Here is a 17,514-nt window from a genome sequence, read left to right as displayed (position 1 = left end):
TAAGCGTAAAAATCGAGAATGGCTCGACCGATTTGGCTGTGTTTTTTAACGTTTTTGTTAAGGCACAAAGAAGGTTTTTATGGAGAAAAAACACGATAAACGTCCGATGGTGTAGCTAATAATTCTTATAAATAATATTTGTTTTATTACAATTATGATTTTGTTGACGAAGTTCCTCTACGCCATGATTTATTTATTTATTTATTTATTTGATTTGCCAACAGATGTACATCTTATATTTATAATATATTTTGAGTATGTGACATAAATTAGCATGCATAGCAAGATGTAGATCCAATTACAGGCAAATACAACATGCATTTTTGAGTTGTATCAAATTATAGCTTCTAATCGTAGTATAAATTCTAATCAGAAAACATTATTCTCATCAGTATAATTTTTATGTAAAACGCTTTTATATGCAAACAAACTAAGAAAGTTGATGTCAACTTTTGTGCTATTAAATAATCTATTATGTTCCCGACAAACTCTAGCAATGACGCTGTTGAAGCCTAAATTGGTTCTATATCTTTTGACAAAAAATACATTGGTTTTCCTAGAGTATCTCCTTGGAACAGCTATATTAATTTTTGATAGAAGATTAGGACAAATATACGAATTTGTAACAATTTTATATAACAACATTTGATCTGCCATCCATCTCCGATGTTTAAGTGTGCGTCCACACATTCAGCGCGGTGGCGGCGCCTAGGCGGGCGCGACGAGCGGGCGCTCGCGGTGGCCACACCGACGCGCGAGCTCAAGTAGCGGTTCGACGTTTTTCGGGTGTTGCAAACTTTGGAAGATTTGCTATTTTTACTGGACAGTCCGATTTTGAGATGAGATCATTATAGAAGTTATACACGAAATAAATAAAACAGAGGAATAACGGGTGAATCTTATATGAAGAATTGAGATTATACCCTACAAAATTACTGTGGTGTATAATAAGTGTTTTAGATTGAATCGCACTTATAAATAAAGAAGTTTCACTTCAACAATTAAGTATTTACCGCTATTTTAGGAAAAACAATAAAGGATATAATACATATAAGAAGTCGAGCGACAAGACCGAACTGGTTTGATACCCCCGCCGTCCGCGCATTGGGTCGCTTGCTGACTAGGCCCGTAGTGTGGCCAGAACGCGCGGATAGGAGAGTTTGAAAACTACGCGCGCTGGCTCGCTCATTACCGTCGCACTAGGCTTCCGCCATAGTCATTTCAATGTGGACGCAAAGGCGCGTTTCATACGTTTGATATTTCGCGCCCGCCGTCGCAACCGCGCTAGGCTCGCAGTGTGGACCTGCACTAAGACTTTCCATTTTAAAAAAGTTTAATCTGAGGTCGTATGATTTTAAAGATTTAAGTTTTTGCTGATGAAAAGTAAGTAGATAAAGAAACTTTTTCTGTACAGACTCAAGTCTTTTTATGTGACATCGATAAGATGGATTCCAGACTGGTGAGCAATATTCCAAGAGAGATCTTACTAATGAACAATATACAATTCTTATAGGTAGCACACTTTTGAACATTTTGCAATTTCTCCATACAAACCCAAGAAGTTTTAGAGATTTCGTTACTATATTATTAATATGATGAATAAAACCTAATTTTTTATCAAATGTTACTCCTAAGTCTCGCACTTGGGTTATCTCCTCAAGGATGATATTATTTATGGAATACGAAGATGGTTGAGGTCGTAACTTTTTGGAAAATTTTATATATAAATTTGCATTTATTTATATTTAACGGTAGCTTATTAGATACTGTCCATTCTGAGATTCGATTTAGATCGTCTTGAAGAAGTTTAGCATCCTCTGTATTATGTATATTTTTGAATATTTTAAGGTCATCCGCGAATAGTATAAATTTTGAGTGATTAATTTCATAGGACAAATTAATAAAAATTAAAAACAGAATAGGCCCCAAGTGCGAGCCCTGGGGAACACCCGAAGTAGCTACAAATGGCTGCGATTCATAACCATTAACCGTAACTTTTGACGTTCTATTGCCTAAGTAAGTTGCAAACCACTTTAACATTAGACCATGAATACCAACCCTTGACAACTTTTTAAGCAGCAGTGAATGATCCACCTTATCGAATGCCTTACTAAAATCCATATATATTGCATCTATTTCTTGACCTCTATCAATAACATCACACAAATCATCAGTGTAAGTGACCAGATTAGTTAAGGTAGACATCCCACTACGAAAACCATGTTGTTCAGGTATTAATTCGGCCTTTAAGTGGTATGTTAAATATGGGTATATCAGCGATTCAAAGCATTTTGCAAACACAGATAACAGTGAAATGGGTCTGTAGTTTTGAATATCTCTAGCTTCGCCGCTTTTAGGAATAGGAACTATATTAGATGTCCTCCACTGTGAGGGAAAATAACCGCTATTTAAAGATTTATTATATATTATGTTTAATGGCACTGAAAGACAATCAGCACAACGAGAAACGAAAACAGGAGGGATACCATCGGGTCCAGCGCTCTTATTGATATTCAATTTTCTAAAGGATTTTATCACTGAGGCGTTATCCAATACAATTCTATCCAAAATATTATTTCGAGGAGAAGTTTCATCTATAAGCTGTACTAAATTAATCCAATTACTTTTGGTATACACGGAAGAAAAGTGTTCAACAAAGGAACTACATATATCTGCAGGAGAGGAATAAACAACATTATTAAGAAGCATTTCCTCCGGTATTATACCTTTAGAATTTCTTTTGGCGGAAATATACGACCAAAAAGCTTTTATATTATTATTACTTAAAGAAACTTCGACGTTTTTAAGATATTTTTGGTAGCTTAGCTTAATCTCGTTATGACATCGAGTTCTCGCTAAGTTAAACTCCAGTTTATCTAAAGGATTTTTATATTTCATAAATTTTTTTCTTATTTTTTCTTTTTCTTTTAAAAGTTTTATTAAATTTTTACCATACCAAACAGGATACAAATAATTTTTGTGCATATGTTTTTTGGGAACATTGTCCTCAATAATATGATTAATAATGGAGTAAAACTTTTCTACCATATCGTCTACCTCATTTATGGTGGCTAATTCCGCATTCCAGTCAATTTCATAAAGTTTGCTTTTGATAACTTCATAATCAGCTTTCATGAAATTAAGTTTCACCACTCTATTCCTTTTTAAAAATTTGTGCACGGGAAAGTCTACTAAAATATTAATAGCCGGATGATAGCAATCGACCCTAGTCAGTGCTGATAAAGCTAGTTCTGTCTTAACATAATCAATATTACTGAGGACTAAATCCAAAATTTTATCATCAGAGTTTAAAACTGTATTGTACTGCCGCAAATTATGTAATGCCAAAAAATCGTTCAAGCAACTAGACATCAAATTAGAATCCACCATAAGTGAGGTCGTTGAGTGACGTTCAGGTTGGGTGGACTCCCATAGAAGTTTACTCGTATTAAAATCACCGACGATTAAGACATTACTGTCCCCTATGTTCGTGAAAGCTTTACTCATTGAAAACAATTCGGATTCCAGTTGAGGGAGTGTCAATGGTGGTGGTAAATAAACGGCGCATATAAAAAGAGTTTTACTGGAATTATTGTGATTAGTAGATATCTTTGTCCACAAATCTTCGCTCTCACTTTCAAAGGAACAGATGCGTGAAGCTTTAATTTGTTTAGAAACAGCAATAAGCACTCCACCACCGTCATTTTTGCGACTACTAGTAGTGGATCGGTCCCGTCTGAAGATTTGGTACCTATCATTAAGAATTTCAGCATCGAAAACACTATTGTTGAGCCATGTTTCCGTAAGTATTATCAAATCATATGTACAGGCGGAACTCGACAGTTTTAACTCGAGCAGTTTACCACGAATACTTCTAGAGTTCTGGTAATAAATATTCAACGAATTCATTGTGATTATTATAAGAGACATTTAAAAAAGGGATATACAATATACATAATATTTTAACCAAGCACTTTGAACTTACTTAAAACGTCCGCATTTTTTTTTTGATGATATTTCTATATATATAAAAATGAAACCCGTTTTCCTCGGTCACGGCATCACACGTGAACGAGTGGACCGATTTCGATAAAAATAAAAATAAAAATATCCCCCCCAGCGAGCAGCTGGTCCGCTCCGCGTTCCAGTGCGCGCAGCTGGTGGCGGGCGACCTGCTGGGCTGCGCCGGCCCGCGCTGCCTGCGCCGCGTGCTCGCTGCGGCCGCCGCGTTCGCCGGGCAGACCAAGGAGCTGAACATTAGTCTCACTGCCGTTGGGCTTATGGTGAGTGTTGTGCGGTGCGTGATGTTGCACTGTTACACTTGATGCTCGACACTTACACTTGATGCTTGTCACTTACACTTAACGCCGAAAAGACACTATACTTATATATCACACGTAACACTACGCTTTACTCTAACACTTCGATCGAAACGCTATGCTTATACTTGACACATAATACTTTACACTTACGCTTCGATAAACACTTATACGAAGGCAATAAAGCTTAAATCGTTTGAATTTGATTCGAGACATTTAGGTACTAGAGAAGTTACGCTATAACATACATAGTACATTCTGCTACACAGTTTTAATATCACAATCAATTGTATCATTTAGTTTTGTTATTTTAAATCTAAATCCATTTTTTACTAACTACGTATAGACCCACACACTCAATACTAATTTAAAACTTTAATTTTCACGTACAGTGGAACATATCAGACTATCTCTACCACAATCGGGATAAACTGTCCGTGGCGCTCGCTAACGAAGCGGCCGCTTGTCCCGAGAGCAGTCCCGACCTACCGCCCCTAGACAGACTGTGGATGTGTCTGTATGTGCGGTTGAGTGAGTACTTAGTATATTAAGTGTTAAAAGTTAATTTCTAATAATAAAAAATGCACAAAATCTATTCTTATAATATCAGATGACATAATACAGATATAAATATGAATAATACAAGTTCACGTTCTTACGATCGTGTATAAAAGTTCACGTACCAGCATGTTCAATCGAAATTAATTTTTTAAACAACTTATTTATTATATTAGTATTTTCAAGTTACATATTACTATTGTCTGTCTCGTGTGTTATTTTAAGTGTTCTTTAAAAAGGGTAATAAAATAAGAATCTCTTGAACGAAACATCACTACATAGTATAAAATAAAGTTGCTTTCTCTGTCCCTATGTATGCTTAAATGTTTAGAACTACGCAACGAATTTTGATGCGGTTTTTAAAGTGAAACTTTTATTACATCGTCTCAAACTTTTTGGTCTGTGTAGTGCATGTCGACCGACACGCGACATGCGCTACACAAAGAAGTGTTCGGAACCGTTCGAACAGTTTCACTTTTACCGTGGTTTCATAAAACCACACAACATTTCTTTTTTAATAGATAGAGGGATTCAACAGGAAGGTTTTAGGATATAATTTATTAGGTCTAAGGGTCGTTTTGGTTCTCTAATAGCATTCCACAAGGCGCAGATAGAGCCGGCTGCACGCACGAAAAAACATGACTCATGCGGCGTTACCTCGCTCTGAGGCGTTCCATGTAAGGCTTGAAGTGCAAGCGAGAGCGCGGAACGAGCGACAAAGAAGCACAATCGGACGTCGTCACGTTCAACTATCGTCAGTAAACTGACTTTACATACAACCAATTTTTACAACAGTTTTCTCTTCCAGGTGAGCTATGTACCGAACCACGAGCGCCAGTGCGTCGAGCGGCGAGCCAGACGCTGTTCAGCTGCATCGGCGCGCACGGCACGCTGCTCAGCCGGCCCGCCTGGCGCGCGCTGCTCCACGTGCTGTTCCCCATGCTGCAGCAGGTGTGCACGCTACACCGGCCCACGCTAGTCCGGGTCACGCAGCTCCAGGCCACGCTAGTCCAGGTCACGCTGGTCCGGGCCACGCTAGTCCAGGTCACGCTGGTCCGGGCCACGCTAGTCCGGGTCACGCTGGTCCGGGCCACGCTAGTCCGGGTCACGCTAGTCCAGGTCACGCTGGTCCGTGCCACGCTAGTCCGGGTCACGCTAGTGAGGGTCACGCTGGTTCGAGACACGTGCATACCTGTGCACGCGCTGCTCGCTCAACATTCAAATCATTCAAACCGTCTAATCGTTGTGATACATTAAATAACCAACTAGGCACAAAATCGTACAAAAAAATTGTCCGAAACAAAACTCTGCTTTCGAGTCTATTAGGCATTGTTTTTTAAAGAGCGCATAGATTTGTTTTGACGTTACCGCAACGATATGCAACTTATATTTTTTTATTATAGAACAAGTATGTAACTTAAAAGCTATGTATATCTTGAATACAAAACACGTGTGCGGTAGTTAACATTCTTATTTTTTCAGGTTCAAAAACAATCGAACATAGCGAGCTCGGAGAAGGTGGACACCGGGGAGCATATTCTCATACACCACACTAGAAACACGGCGCAAAAGCAATGGGCGGAGACACAGGTATGTCAAATGTAGTATTTAAAAGCTTATAGACTACATGCCCATGTTGAAAAAATTATGGGTCATTTGAACTACCAGGTGACCTATCTAGAACGATATAAGAGCATAAAATAATAAGATTCAACACTATGCCGTCACTTGTAAGCTGTCCACCTGAGTGCAGATGAGAATTCAAAGGTACAGGTAGAGATTTTTTCCCCTTGTCTCCATGATTTTATACGTCGTTGCGGAATAATGGATTAAAAGCAGTATAGAAATAGTATGACACAGATGCCGTACAAAAATGGTGGTCCACAAAATCAGAATTTATTATTATTAATAGAATATACAATAGAAAATGCAAAAGAACTATGGAGTTTCTTGCCGGTTCTTCCCCATAGATACTGCTTTCCGAATCTGTGGTAAATGTTAAAAGTGCTATGACGATTCAAATGTGCTTTTATAAGAAGTCTTAATTGAATAAATAAATGTTTGAGTTTGAGTTTATTATTACTTACTTTTTATTTGTAACTACATTCTTGCAAACAAATATAATTTGAATTTGAATTTTCAGGTGCTAACACTATCGGGTGTATCACGCGTGTTCCATTCCCGTTTCGCGTTATTAACCACGGTGGGGGATTTCCCGCGGTCTTGGACTGCATTATTGGACTTTATTGTTGACTTTGCACTTAGGAGGAGTCATGAGGTATATTTTTAAAGTGAAACTTTTATTACATCGTCTCAAACTTTTTGGTCTGTGTAGCGCATGTCGCGTGTATCGCGGCTGCCGAGTAGGTATACCTACTCGGCAGCCGACCGACTCGCGACATGCGCTACACAAAGCAGTGTTCGGAACCGTTCGAACAGTTTCACTTTTACCGTGGTTTCATAAAACCACGCAACATTTTTTTTTAATTTTATCTTCTTTTTAGTATTTTTTGTTAATGGTAACGGAAATACATATTGTCTAAAATTTCAAATGTTTATGAAAGACGAGAGGTTAGAAAGATAGGCAAATAAAGTTTACTAATAGGGCCCCGCTTAAGTCTGGTAACGGTGGTAAGGTACGGAGCCCGAACACCCAATCGAGTATTTTTTTTGTTTCCGTCTGTTTAAATTGCCACGTTTTGCTGTTTTTCTTATACAATCAGTGTTTCCCCACACTCGATGCGACGTTTTTGTAGGTGTCGGTAGCGGCGTTGAAGTCGTTCCAAGAGGTGGTGTCCGCAGCGGGGCGGGCGGAGGGCGAGGGGTGTGCGGGGGGTGCGGTGGGGGCGGTAGGGGCGGGGGCCCGTGTGTGGCCCGCCGCCTGGGCCGCTTGGCGGAGCATCGCCTCGCGCCTGCCCGCCGATACACACGCGCCAGGTATAGATGAAAGAGAGAAAATACATTTATTTGTAAAACGATCTGGTCGAATTAGGTTGGCCGCATCATGAAATGCGACCTGAATGATTGATCGTCTCATGATATGAGCGAATCTACGATATGGCCACGACGTCTACATTGACACTTAATATTTAATTATTATGACATAAAAAAATTAAAATTAACTTATAACTACACGGTACGAAATGGATAATAACCACTCAGTGATTTGATAATCTGAGGACATTTATGAAACATTCTCCACTGATTTTCAGTGGACACCACATTTGTCAATATTGCAACTGCATTTTCACGAACCAAAGACCTACCAGTTATCTTGGGCACGTTGATTTTAATTTCTCCACTAGCTGTTTTTTATCTTTTAAGTTGACGATCCGGCTCGAAGGATCACTAAATCAATAAACTAAATAATATGTGAAGTCTGCGAAATTAAGCAAGAAAATTATTAAATTTTCTAACTCGTTTCAGTGTCTGAAGACGGCAAACCTCCGGAAACGTATTCACCGTCACTAAGCTTCCTAACAACATTGGTACAAATATTCCCGCTCATATTCCAACATATTAGACCCACGTGAGTTATTTATTGATGTTTTTATTTGATTATTTTATATTTAATCTAATCTAATATTCTAATATATATTATAAAGGCGAAAGTTTGTAAGGATGTATGGATGTATGGATGTTTGTTACTCTTTCACGTAGAAACTACTGAACCGATTACAATGAAATTTAGCACATATATAGAGGGTAACTTGGATTAACACATAGGATAGTTTTTATCCCGGAAATCCCACGGGAACGGGAACTATGCGGGTTTTGTTTTACAAACGCGGGCGAAGCTGCGGGCGGAAATCTAGTGTAATATAAAAGTAACAATGATGTATGTGTTAAAGCGATACGAATAAAAAAGTCTTCTAAATAATAATAACTGAATAGACGATCCATTTTTTACTGTATTTGTCCTACTAATCCTACTTATATCATAAATGTGAAAGTTTGTAATGATGGATGTATGTGTATGTGTGTATGTTTGTTACTCTTTCACGCAAATACTACTGAACTGATTATAATGAAATTAAGCAAACATATTGAGGGTAACTTGGATTGACACATAGGATAGGTTTTATCCCGGAAATCATACGGGAACGGGAATTATGCGGGTTTTATCTTTGAAATGCGGGCGAAGCCGCGGGTGGAAAGCTGGTAATATATAAAGTTATATTTTACAGATTTACGCCAAAAGACGTGGAAGCGCTAGGCGAGTGTCTATGCAAGGTGTGCAGCGTGGAGCCCTCGGCCTCCGCCCTCGACGGGCTCGGGGGCGGAGCACCCGCCAGCTTGCACGCGTTGCACTGTCTCGACACTGTACATAAGGTGACCGTACTTTTGTAGCAACTACTGTATACAGTCCGTAAATTGATCATACATTTAGTTTTCAGGTTAAAATCATTCGTTTGTTAAGCGACTTAAAATTACAGAAGATTATCAATTCAGCTCGGTCTTTTTTTCTCGTTAATATTTTAAAAAAACTTTTAATAATCAGAGAGTTCACTCTCACTTTCTATTTCCATAATTAGCGGGACCGTGTATTCATAAAAAAAACAAAAGCTAGTTATCAACGTGTTAAATACAGCATCGTCAATCTATTTTGTTGCCATATTAATTGTTTTTATGTAAACGTCGATGACAGGAGGCGCTGGCCCGCCACGAGCTGCTGCCGGCGACGTTCGCAGCGCTGACGGCGCTCGCGGCGGCGGCGGGCGCCGAGCCGGCGGCGCGCGCGCGCTGTCTCGCGGCGGCCGCGGCGCTGTACCGCGCTGCGCCGGCGCCCAGTGCGCACATACTGCCGCATTTGTTGCACGTAATTCATTACTTTTTATTGTTACGATCTTAGTGACTTCACCCGACGCTAGTTAAAATTTAGTCTAATTACTATTATTATTTATTTGAAGCTGAAACGGTTTCCGTTGTTGACGATATTATTCGTGATTCAAATGCGTATAGATTACGACGAACCTGTAATTTTTTAAATCTTTATTAACGAAATTGGGTCCTTCGAGTCTATTTTTAAATATCTTAAAACCGGACTTTTCTTAAAAATGCCGCGTCGAGAAAATAAACGTTTAAATAATACAGAGAGAAGTTTGATTATTAAATGAATGATTTCCGAAATTTTTTCCCAGTCTTTACATTCAGCGGTGAAGAAAAGCGGTCCAGAAAAGCGCAGACGAAGCGACGAGCGCGAGAGAGAGAAACCGGATGAAAATACACAGATCTCTACTTTATTACTGCAGGTATATACTTATTTCTTTGTATATTATAATAATTTGTATTTTTCAAGTATTTTTAAAAATTATGTATAAAGTTATTATGTAATTTGTTATGATGATTCTGGAAATTTTGTTCTACAATTTTGTAATTTTTTAAGTAGTCCAAATATATTTAAACGTCTATGTCTAACATGTGCCAGAGACTTTATTTTTATTGTCTAATTTAATTTTATACGTATTTGTCTGTAGGTATTGGCGACAGGATTGCCATTGGCCAGAGAGAATCCGGATGAATACATAGAGTTTTGGGACATCCTGCCTGATGTGCTCGAGACTTTTATGTTTGAACCTTCGTGAGTGGTGTTATTTATATACACACATACTTGAATCGTGCCACGTCGTTTTAATCGCGTGTGGGTCAGTGTGTCGTTTTTGAAGCTCGAATGATGTGTTGGCAACAAAGTAGGAAAGTCGCTCTCTCTGTGTCTGTTTTCATTAATAGACGGAGCGATCAAGAGGTAGGTTTCACAAAGCGGGCGAAGCCGTGGATGGCAAGTTAGTATAATATAATCGATAATATCAATATATGCATGCACGCCGGCTGGGGTACGCCTTTTTACTCATATTTAACGTTCATGTCCAGGGTGGGCGGCGGGCGCAGTGCCCGCGAAGTGGTGGGCGTGGTGCGGGCCCAGCTGCTCGGAGCAGCGCCCCGCGCGCCGCGCCGCGCCGCTGCTCGCGCGCTGCTGCTCGTGCGGCGCGGCGCTGCTTCGCTGCACGACGCGCCGGCCCGCCCCAGTGAGTGCACGACCAACGCGCGCCGCCAAACATACACGCGATACACCTCACACGACACGTCTACTCGCTGTGGCGTGCGTTACGCTTAGTGTGTTTTCACAGGGAAGACGACCCACCGATTATATATCTCACGCTTGCCTCACGACGATATGATATAGATAAAATATTTCCAGATTCCCGATTCTTATTACCTACATTAAAGAAATGCAACGATATTATAAACGATGGGTTTAATAATATAATTAACGTGATAACGCACACCATATTGCACGCCTCATAAGCGAAGCGTTGAGGTGGGTACTACTGTCACTTCGCGGAAAACATCTGATTTTTCAAACTTAAAATGTCTTTATGTATCATACATTGCACTTGTAAGATAATACATACACACACATATTAAGAAAAAACACTATTTTTAACATTCATGATATTTTTGATGTCATTTTTGTTATTTAAACTAGTTAAAAAACAGTTTAAAAAAGTTCTGTCTTGGACGTCCGTGTGTCTGTATGTGCGGAGGATTTTCTTGTTAACACGATAGCGACCGAAATACTTTACTAATCGAGTCTTTTTTTTCTCTTACGCTTGAGTATGCTCAGGAATAGAACCCTTTCATTTTTCAGGGTCTGATTCGATGTGGTTTAATTGTTATTAAATAAACAAAAATCATAATTAATAAATAATTATTTAAAAAAAATATGAGGCGTGCACTTTTGGATTTTCCAAACTATTTATAAATATGATGTACGAACACTTATAAAAATATATCTCACGCTATAGTCGAGCCAATTTAGTAGGCGACATTTGACGTCTATCAATTTTATCTTCGTAGAGAGGTAACCTGCAGAAAAACATCGATTAATGTGATTTAAACGATACAGACTTTAAACACGATAATAATTATGTTAATTTTAAAATTCATCAGGCAAATCCCAGTCCCAGTTTCGTAAATTTAAGGAGCAAAATAAGACAATTAAAAAAATACAACGCATTTATTAATTAATGGTGATTTTTAAACACAAGTAATCAATGCATTCGATTCTAGATGTCAGATTTCGATTTTTAGAGTAACGTCTCTGGTATTTAATTGACACAATATTGTAGCGACGAAATTGTTTATTATGTTTAGAATAGTTTATCAGTAAAATCAAATCTTAAAATAACTTGTTTCGGTCATTATTATTATAAATATGTAATTGTAATTAAAAAAAGTTAAACAAAAGTTCTAACAAAAAAAATAAATAAATAAATAATGACATTTTTCTATGCCGTCGTTACTAGGTTACGTTGTTGAATTTTGTTGAACTGTCAAATGTTGCCTATTAAAATGGCTCTACTATACATAACAATATAATCTCCATAACATTGTAAATGAGTAAATGATATAAATGCGTATAGAAAACGAACAAGAGCTCCGCGAGCGCGAAGAGTTCGCGCGCGCGTGCTTCGAGACGCTGCTGCAGTTCTCTATGCTCCAGGACGCGGGCTCCATCACCGGCGACGAAGGTATCACTTATTGTGCTACATTGATAATATTCATATGTACAGTTTTTTTCATTATTATTTTTGTGACAAAGCACTTCAATTCGACTCCATAATATTATCACTTAAATCGTCTTGATTATTGTGTGTAAAGGATTGTGTTATACTATATTAGTTACTATATTTTCTTTTTCTTCAAAGCACGAATTAAAAAGAAGGTAATACTATATTTCTTGTTTTGAGTCTAACCATTAAAGCGTATTTATTATCCATGAAATAGAAGATGCCGACCCACTCGCTATAATGCCGTTGTTGGACCGGTTTCAAGAGGTCATATCGAAATATAGTTCAGACGATGAAAATGCCGAGTCACTAACTAGGTAAGTTATATTTAAAAATATAATATCAGATATGAAAGTAATATAATCTATAATATAAAAATGAATCCCAAAATGTGTTGGTAAGCGCATAACTTGAGAACGGCTGAACCGATTTCGATAATTATTTTTTTATTATATTCCTTGAAGTACGAGGATGGTTCTTATGTAGAGAAAACGTAAATACGTACCACGGGCGAAGCCGGGGCGGACCGCTAGTCTTAAATAATAATATGTTTTCTCCGATTGGTGTTCTCCAAGGTTCATATCTTGGTCACTTACTATTGCTTATGTTTGTAAATGAAAAATATGTTTTTAACTTTTTCATTTGGCTATGGGTTATAAACACGATGTGATTTACAGGCAACAAGTGTCAGAGATCTCGTTCGTGCTAAAAGCAGTGGCAACACTAACAGAAGCTATGAAACGAGCGCCGCCCGGTAAAGTGGACACTGCAGCGTGGCATAAGTTGATTGGTTTGTACTTTTCTTTATATTTTATTTTAGTGTACTAAATATGGGATGTACGGTACAACCGTACACAGCGCAACATCATAATATTTCATTTAATTTTCATATAGCATTAGTTCACGTAAAAATGTCGCCTGCAGCGTACGTGTTCTTAGCATTATAGCAATATTAAAGCATATTACCTTAGCTACTTATGTATAATAGCTAATTATATATATTACATCGAATGTGGACTGTATGTAGGTCGCGCTAAATGCTGCTAATAATGCTATGATATTATGGGACAACTGGGAACACTTTAAATACTGCTATTAATTATATATAATTTACGCGGATTCGAGCGGATAGATTAGCACTCGGGCGCTGCTATGGAAGAACTGCGCTTTCCGGCCGGCTCGGCCGTCGCACGATAATACTGCTGAGGCAGCTTGAACTCATTTAGGTTATTGCTCAATTATTGTAATAGGTAATGTAACTATGAATAATAAGTAATTTAAAATAAAATATTTATTCGCTTCTCGAACAACTTAGTTTTATTAGCAGCAGCATCCCTACAACCGTACATAGGAAATATAATAATTTTAAAGTTTTTGAGACACCATTTTAAATTATTGTATTAATGTCTGCTTCGATAGTTTTGTTTGATCGAAACTATTTTTTACTCTATCGGTCTACTTACAGTCTATGTTTATGGTTTATGCTGTTTCAGGTATCGAGGGATCTTTTAATTTTGTTAAATATGCTCGTATTTAGTAGCTTTTTAATGGTATTTTATATTTATAAATTATAATATTACATCGATCTTTATGATTTTTGATAAATTTACATGTTAAATACATGAGTTTATTTTCCATGATAAATACATAAATGCTTGTCTAAAGTATAGTTTGACTTTTGTGTCGTGCAGGTCTGTACCCGTGGGTGGTGTCGCTGGCGGCGGGCGGGTGTGCGGCGGGCGCGGGGGGCGCCGGGGGCGCGGGGGGCGCCGGCGCGGCGCTGCGCGAGGCGCTGCTGCAGTTCGGCGCCCTGCTGGCGCCCCCGCCCGCGCCCGCGCCCTAGCGCCGGCTCTACACCATACACATCTAGAGCACGCGCCTGTGAGCCACGCTAGCTGCAGCCCGTCGTCAGCCCTCCCCCCTCCCCCCTCCCCCTCCCCACATTCATAGTCATACAAACACACACACACACACACATAGCGCACTTGCGCACTAATATAGTACAGTGCAGATGGGTGAGTGACTAGTGAACTTGCTCACATACTTACGAACATACTATGAAGTTAGTTAGAACTAATCAAAGTGATCATTCCATACACGTAATATTTAGTTACAGTTTAGTTTTGTTTAAATTTTTTCTCATTCAACAACATTCCACTACTCCCATCCTATATTTTGTAAAATAGGAGTACAATTTAATTAAATAAATACTTTATTTACACTATCATTACACAACACTTACACTAATTATCCCTTTTTATCGTATAGTGCTAGTCCCCAAAAATAGAACAAACTAGAACAAATGATCTTAGTGCTTTTCAGTGTCTTTAGTGTTCCTAGTGCATTTAAACTGTGGCTGGCGATGAACAAGCTTATAGCATAGTGCGATAGAACCTTAGTAACGAGTGGGGACGTTGAGTGCGCGCTTGGGACCTCGGCTCAGTGCTTTGAGAACCTTTAGTTAGGTATATACTAAGAAAGTAGATATAGTAAGATAGTGATTGGCATGAAAATCTAAATAATTGCAGTGTAATTACCTCATTTGTGTAAAGATAGATAAGATACATAATTGCATGGAATATTCTTTAACAGTCAGTATCAAGAAACAGTGTGAGCTAAGATTAAAGATATCCCTGTCACAAGGATAACGAAGACTTGTATTTAATTTATACAAACTATGTTTGGCAAAACAGCTATTATGTCTATTATGTTAAGGGTATATTTTCTCAATGATTTCTCCAAAGTAAAGGTCGCTAATTCGTTATTTCGATTTTCAAGCCTATAATAATATAATTTAATTAAACATATAATATGTATAGCCATACTTAGTTATAAGTCATTATATAAATAAGAACGTTCAATATTTATGTTTGTATATAAATTATATTTATTGAATTGTAAGAAAAATCGAGCTGGAATCTCGATGATTTCTAATTTATTGTATATTCCAAAGAAACATCACATTTGTACAATTTATACTTTGGCCTTGGCTATGACATCTTATGCTGAGCTTTTGGCTTTTAAAGAACGTACGGGTAAATCAAATTAATGTAAATTTATCCGTATGTAGCTAAGTACTTCGAAAATGTAATATTTGCTGTTATGTATAAGGTAGAATACATAACATATGCTAAACTATATACGCGTTTTATGTAAGTCATGCTATACAGTTAATAAAGGATCCATAGTATTGCATTGTACCGACTACCAAGTCAACTTGATTTTTAATCTATTGTACGAAAATATTTTCAATAAATATGTAATTTGTAGATGAACACATTAATCTTTATATTTAGAGCTATTTAAGCGTCTATAGATTCACTGAGTGTATTGATATCTTAATTAAATACCTAAATCATAAAAATATCATAACATACTGGTATTAAAAATAAAATTTTACCACCTAGATAGTAACAGAATACAATCTTATTGATTTTGTACTATCTATTTAATCATTTTCGTGTTATCTTAACAGTATAAATAATTTTTCAACCCTTGATATAGTTTTTCTTCAATAATTAATGATCAAGATGTCTACTTTTTTACCAGCTAAGGTTTAGTCGAGCTAGTTACTAGCATCCCATAGTGTGTAGAATGTAGACTTCCAATAATATTATTAGTAGTTAGTTATATATCCAATTTAGAATCCAGAGTGGTAATGATAAGGTTGTTGGCAACACAGGTTGCGATTTCTGCCAATTTTGTCTTAACTAAATTGTAATTGTAAAGTATGAAATTATGCTATAATTGGTAACTCACTCAAACTCTCCTTCTTTAAGGATATTTGTATCGTTGATTAGGTAATAGTGAGAAATTGTTAAAGATTGATTATTATAAAAATGCGCGATTAGTTAGTTTTATAATACCTACAAAAATCTAAATTCACCTTAGGCCTATGGGAAATTCCATTATTATAGAAATTGAAACGTTACGTTCGGTTCACAAGGTTCACAAGAATTGTGTTGTCAAATATTTTTAAGTTACCAAAACTTTTGTATTATTGCAATAATGAATACTCTTAAGTAATATGGTTTAAGTGACAATGAAATATTGATGTTAATTTTTAAATATTCTATTTAAGTTAATATTTGTTTATTGTGACTGAAATAAACTGTTTAAATGAATACACATTTCGTTTTATTTAAGGGCGCTATTACGATTTTTAACAAAAAACGCTATTTTTCGGTACCATTTTAACTCAAAGCGTGATAATTAATTTAAAGATAATATCACAATTCACAGACATACATATATTCAGTTCTACAATCATCTTATAAAAATTGTACGACGTCATACAAAATTGTCGCTGAAATACGATTTTCCCAGCACAATGATCGCATAAAATGCAAAAAAATGGGGTCTAAAACGGTACAATTTTAAGAAAATTAAAAGCCTAATCTATCTTCTTACCTATAAATGATTGAGGGATATATAGTCCTTTATAGATTCTGATAATTTTTTTGTATCTAAATCAAAATTTTATTTCAATTATTAGCAAATTAATTAAAAATACTTGTCGATTTCTTCATACATTTTGCTCTCGCGGGTCGTCAGACCGCCACAGTCAGACCGCGCTCAGAAGCGCTCTTGGAAGGACGGGTGTATCGCTCATCGTCCCAAAAATAAAACGAATTAGAAAAATATTAATGTACGTGCACTGTCGTTTTCGTGATTTGAAATATTTGATACTTTTTATGAGTAAACTGTATAAGTTTCATATTCCAATTATTAGTAATTTAAAATTATGTTTTAAAAATTACCTTGCCTGAGATGCTCTTTTTTATGGGTTGTTGAATAGATTGGTGGGGTAAAACAATTCAAGATGGCGTCGACAAAAATTTGACTTTTTTTCGTGATAGGTATCATTTTCATAGTTTTTGGGGTAGCTTTTAACGAATATGAGGTCAAAACTGAAATCCAAGATGGCGCCGACGAAAATTGTACATCTTTTCGTCATGGGTGTTTTAAGTTACTGTTTTTTTTTTTTAAGTTGTTATAGAGAAACCTACCCAGGCCAGAAACCTAACCTAACTTTGACATTAACCTAGTTAGGTTAGGTTAGGTTA

The 17,514-nt window shown here is 37.1% G+C and overlaps 1 protein-coding gene across 1 annotated transcript in view; it reads left to right on the top strand.

Annotated features, from left to right (window-relative positions):
• Positions 1–16,574, top strand: part of mon2 (Mon2 homolog, regulator of endosome-to-Golgi trafficking) — a 45,494-nt gene extending 28,920 nt beyond the window's left edge. The window contains exons 23-38 of the mRNA XM_090115883.1: positions 4,121–4,283; positions 4,712–4,850; positions 5,686–5,828; positions 6,360–6,467; positions 7,021–7,155; positions 7,634–7,814; positions 8,304–8,406; positions 9,065–9,209; positions 9,526–9,696; positions 10,019–10,129; positions 10,355–10,458; positions 10,749–10,903; positions 12,302–12,409; positions 12,666–12,765; positions 13,126–13,238; positions 14,140–16,574. Of these exons, the coding sequence (XP_089972009.1) occupies positions 4,121–4,283; positions 4,712–4,850; positions 5,686–5,828; positions 6,360–6,467; positions 7,021–7,155; positions 7,634–7,814; positions 8,304–8,406; positions 9,065–9,209; positions 9,526–9,696; positions 10,019–10,129; positions 10,355–10,458; positions 10,749–10,903; positions 12,302–12,409; positions 12,666–12,765; positions 13,126–13,238; positions 14,140–14,291 (2,131 nt within the window). The 3' untranslated portion in view covers positions 14,292–16,574. The remainder of the gene's footprint in view (positions 1–4,120; positions 4,284–4,711; positions 4,851–5,685; positions 5,829–6,359; positions 6,468–7,020; positions 7,156–7,633; positions 7,815–8,303; positions 8,407–9,064; positions 9,210–9,525; positions 9,697–10,018; positions 10,130–10,354; positions 10,459–10,748; positions 10,904–12,301; positions 12,410–12,665; positions 12,766–13,125; positions 13,239–14,139) is intronic.
• The last annotated feature ends 940 nt before the right edge of the window (positions 16,575–17,514 follow it).

This window comes from Colias eurytheme, chromosome 24 (genome assembly GCF_061535395.1).
Source record: "Colias eurytheme isolate Ceu_HAF_F1 chromosome 24, ilColEury1 Martin Lab GWU primary, whole genome shotgun sequence".
In the NCBI taxonomy this organism is placed as follows: Eukaryota; Metazoa; Arthropoda; class Insecta; order Lepidoptera; family Pieridae; genus Colias; species Colias eurytheme.
The sequence above is the reverse complement of the archived record's forward strand: the minus strand, read 5'-3'. Positions and strand labels throughout refer to the sequence as shown.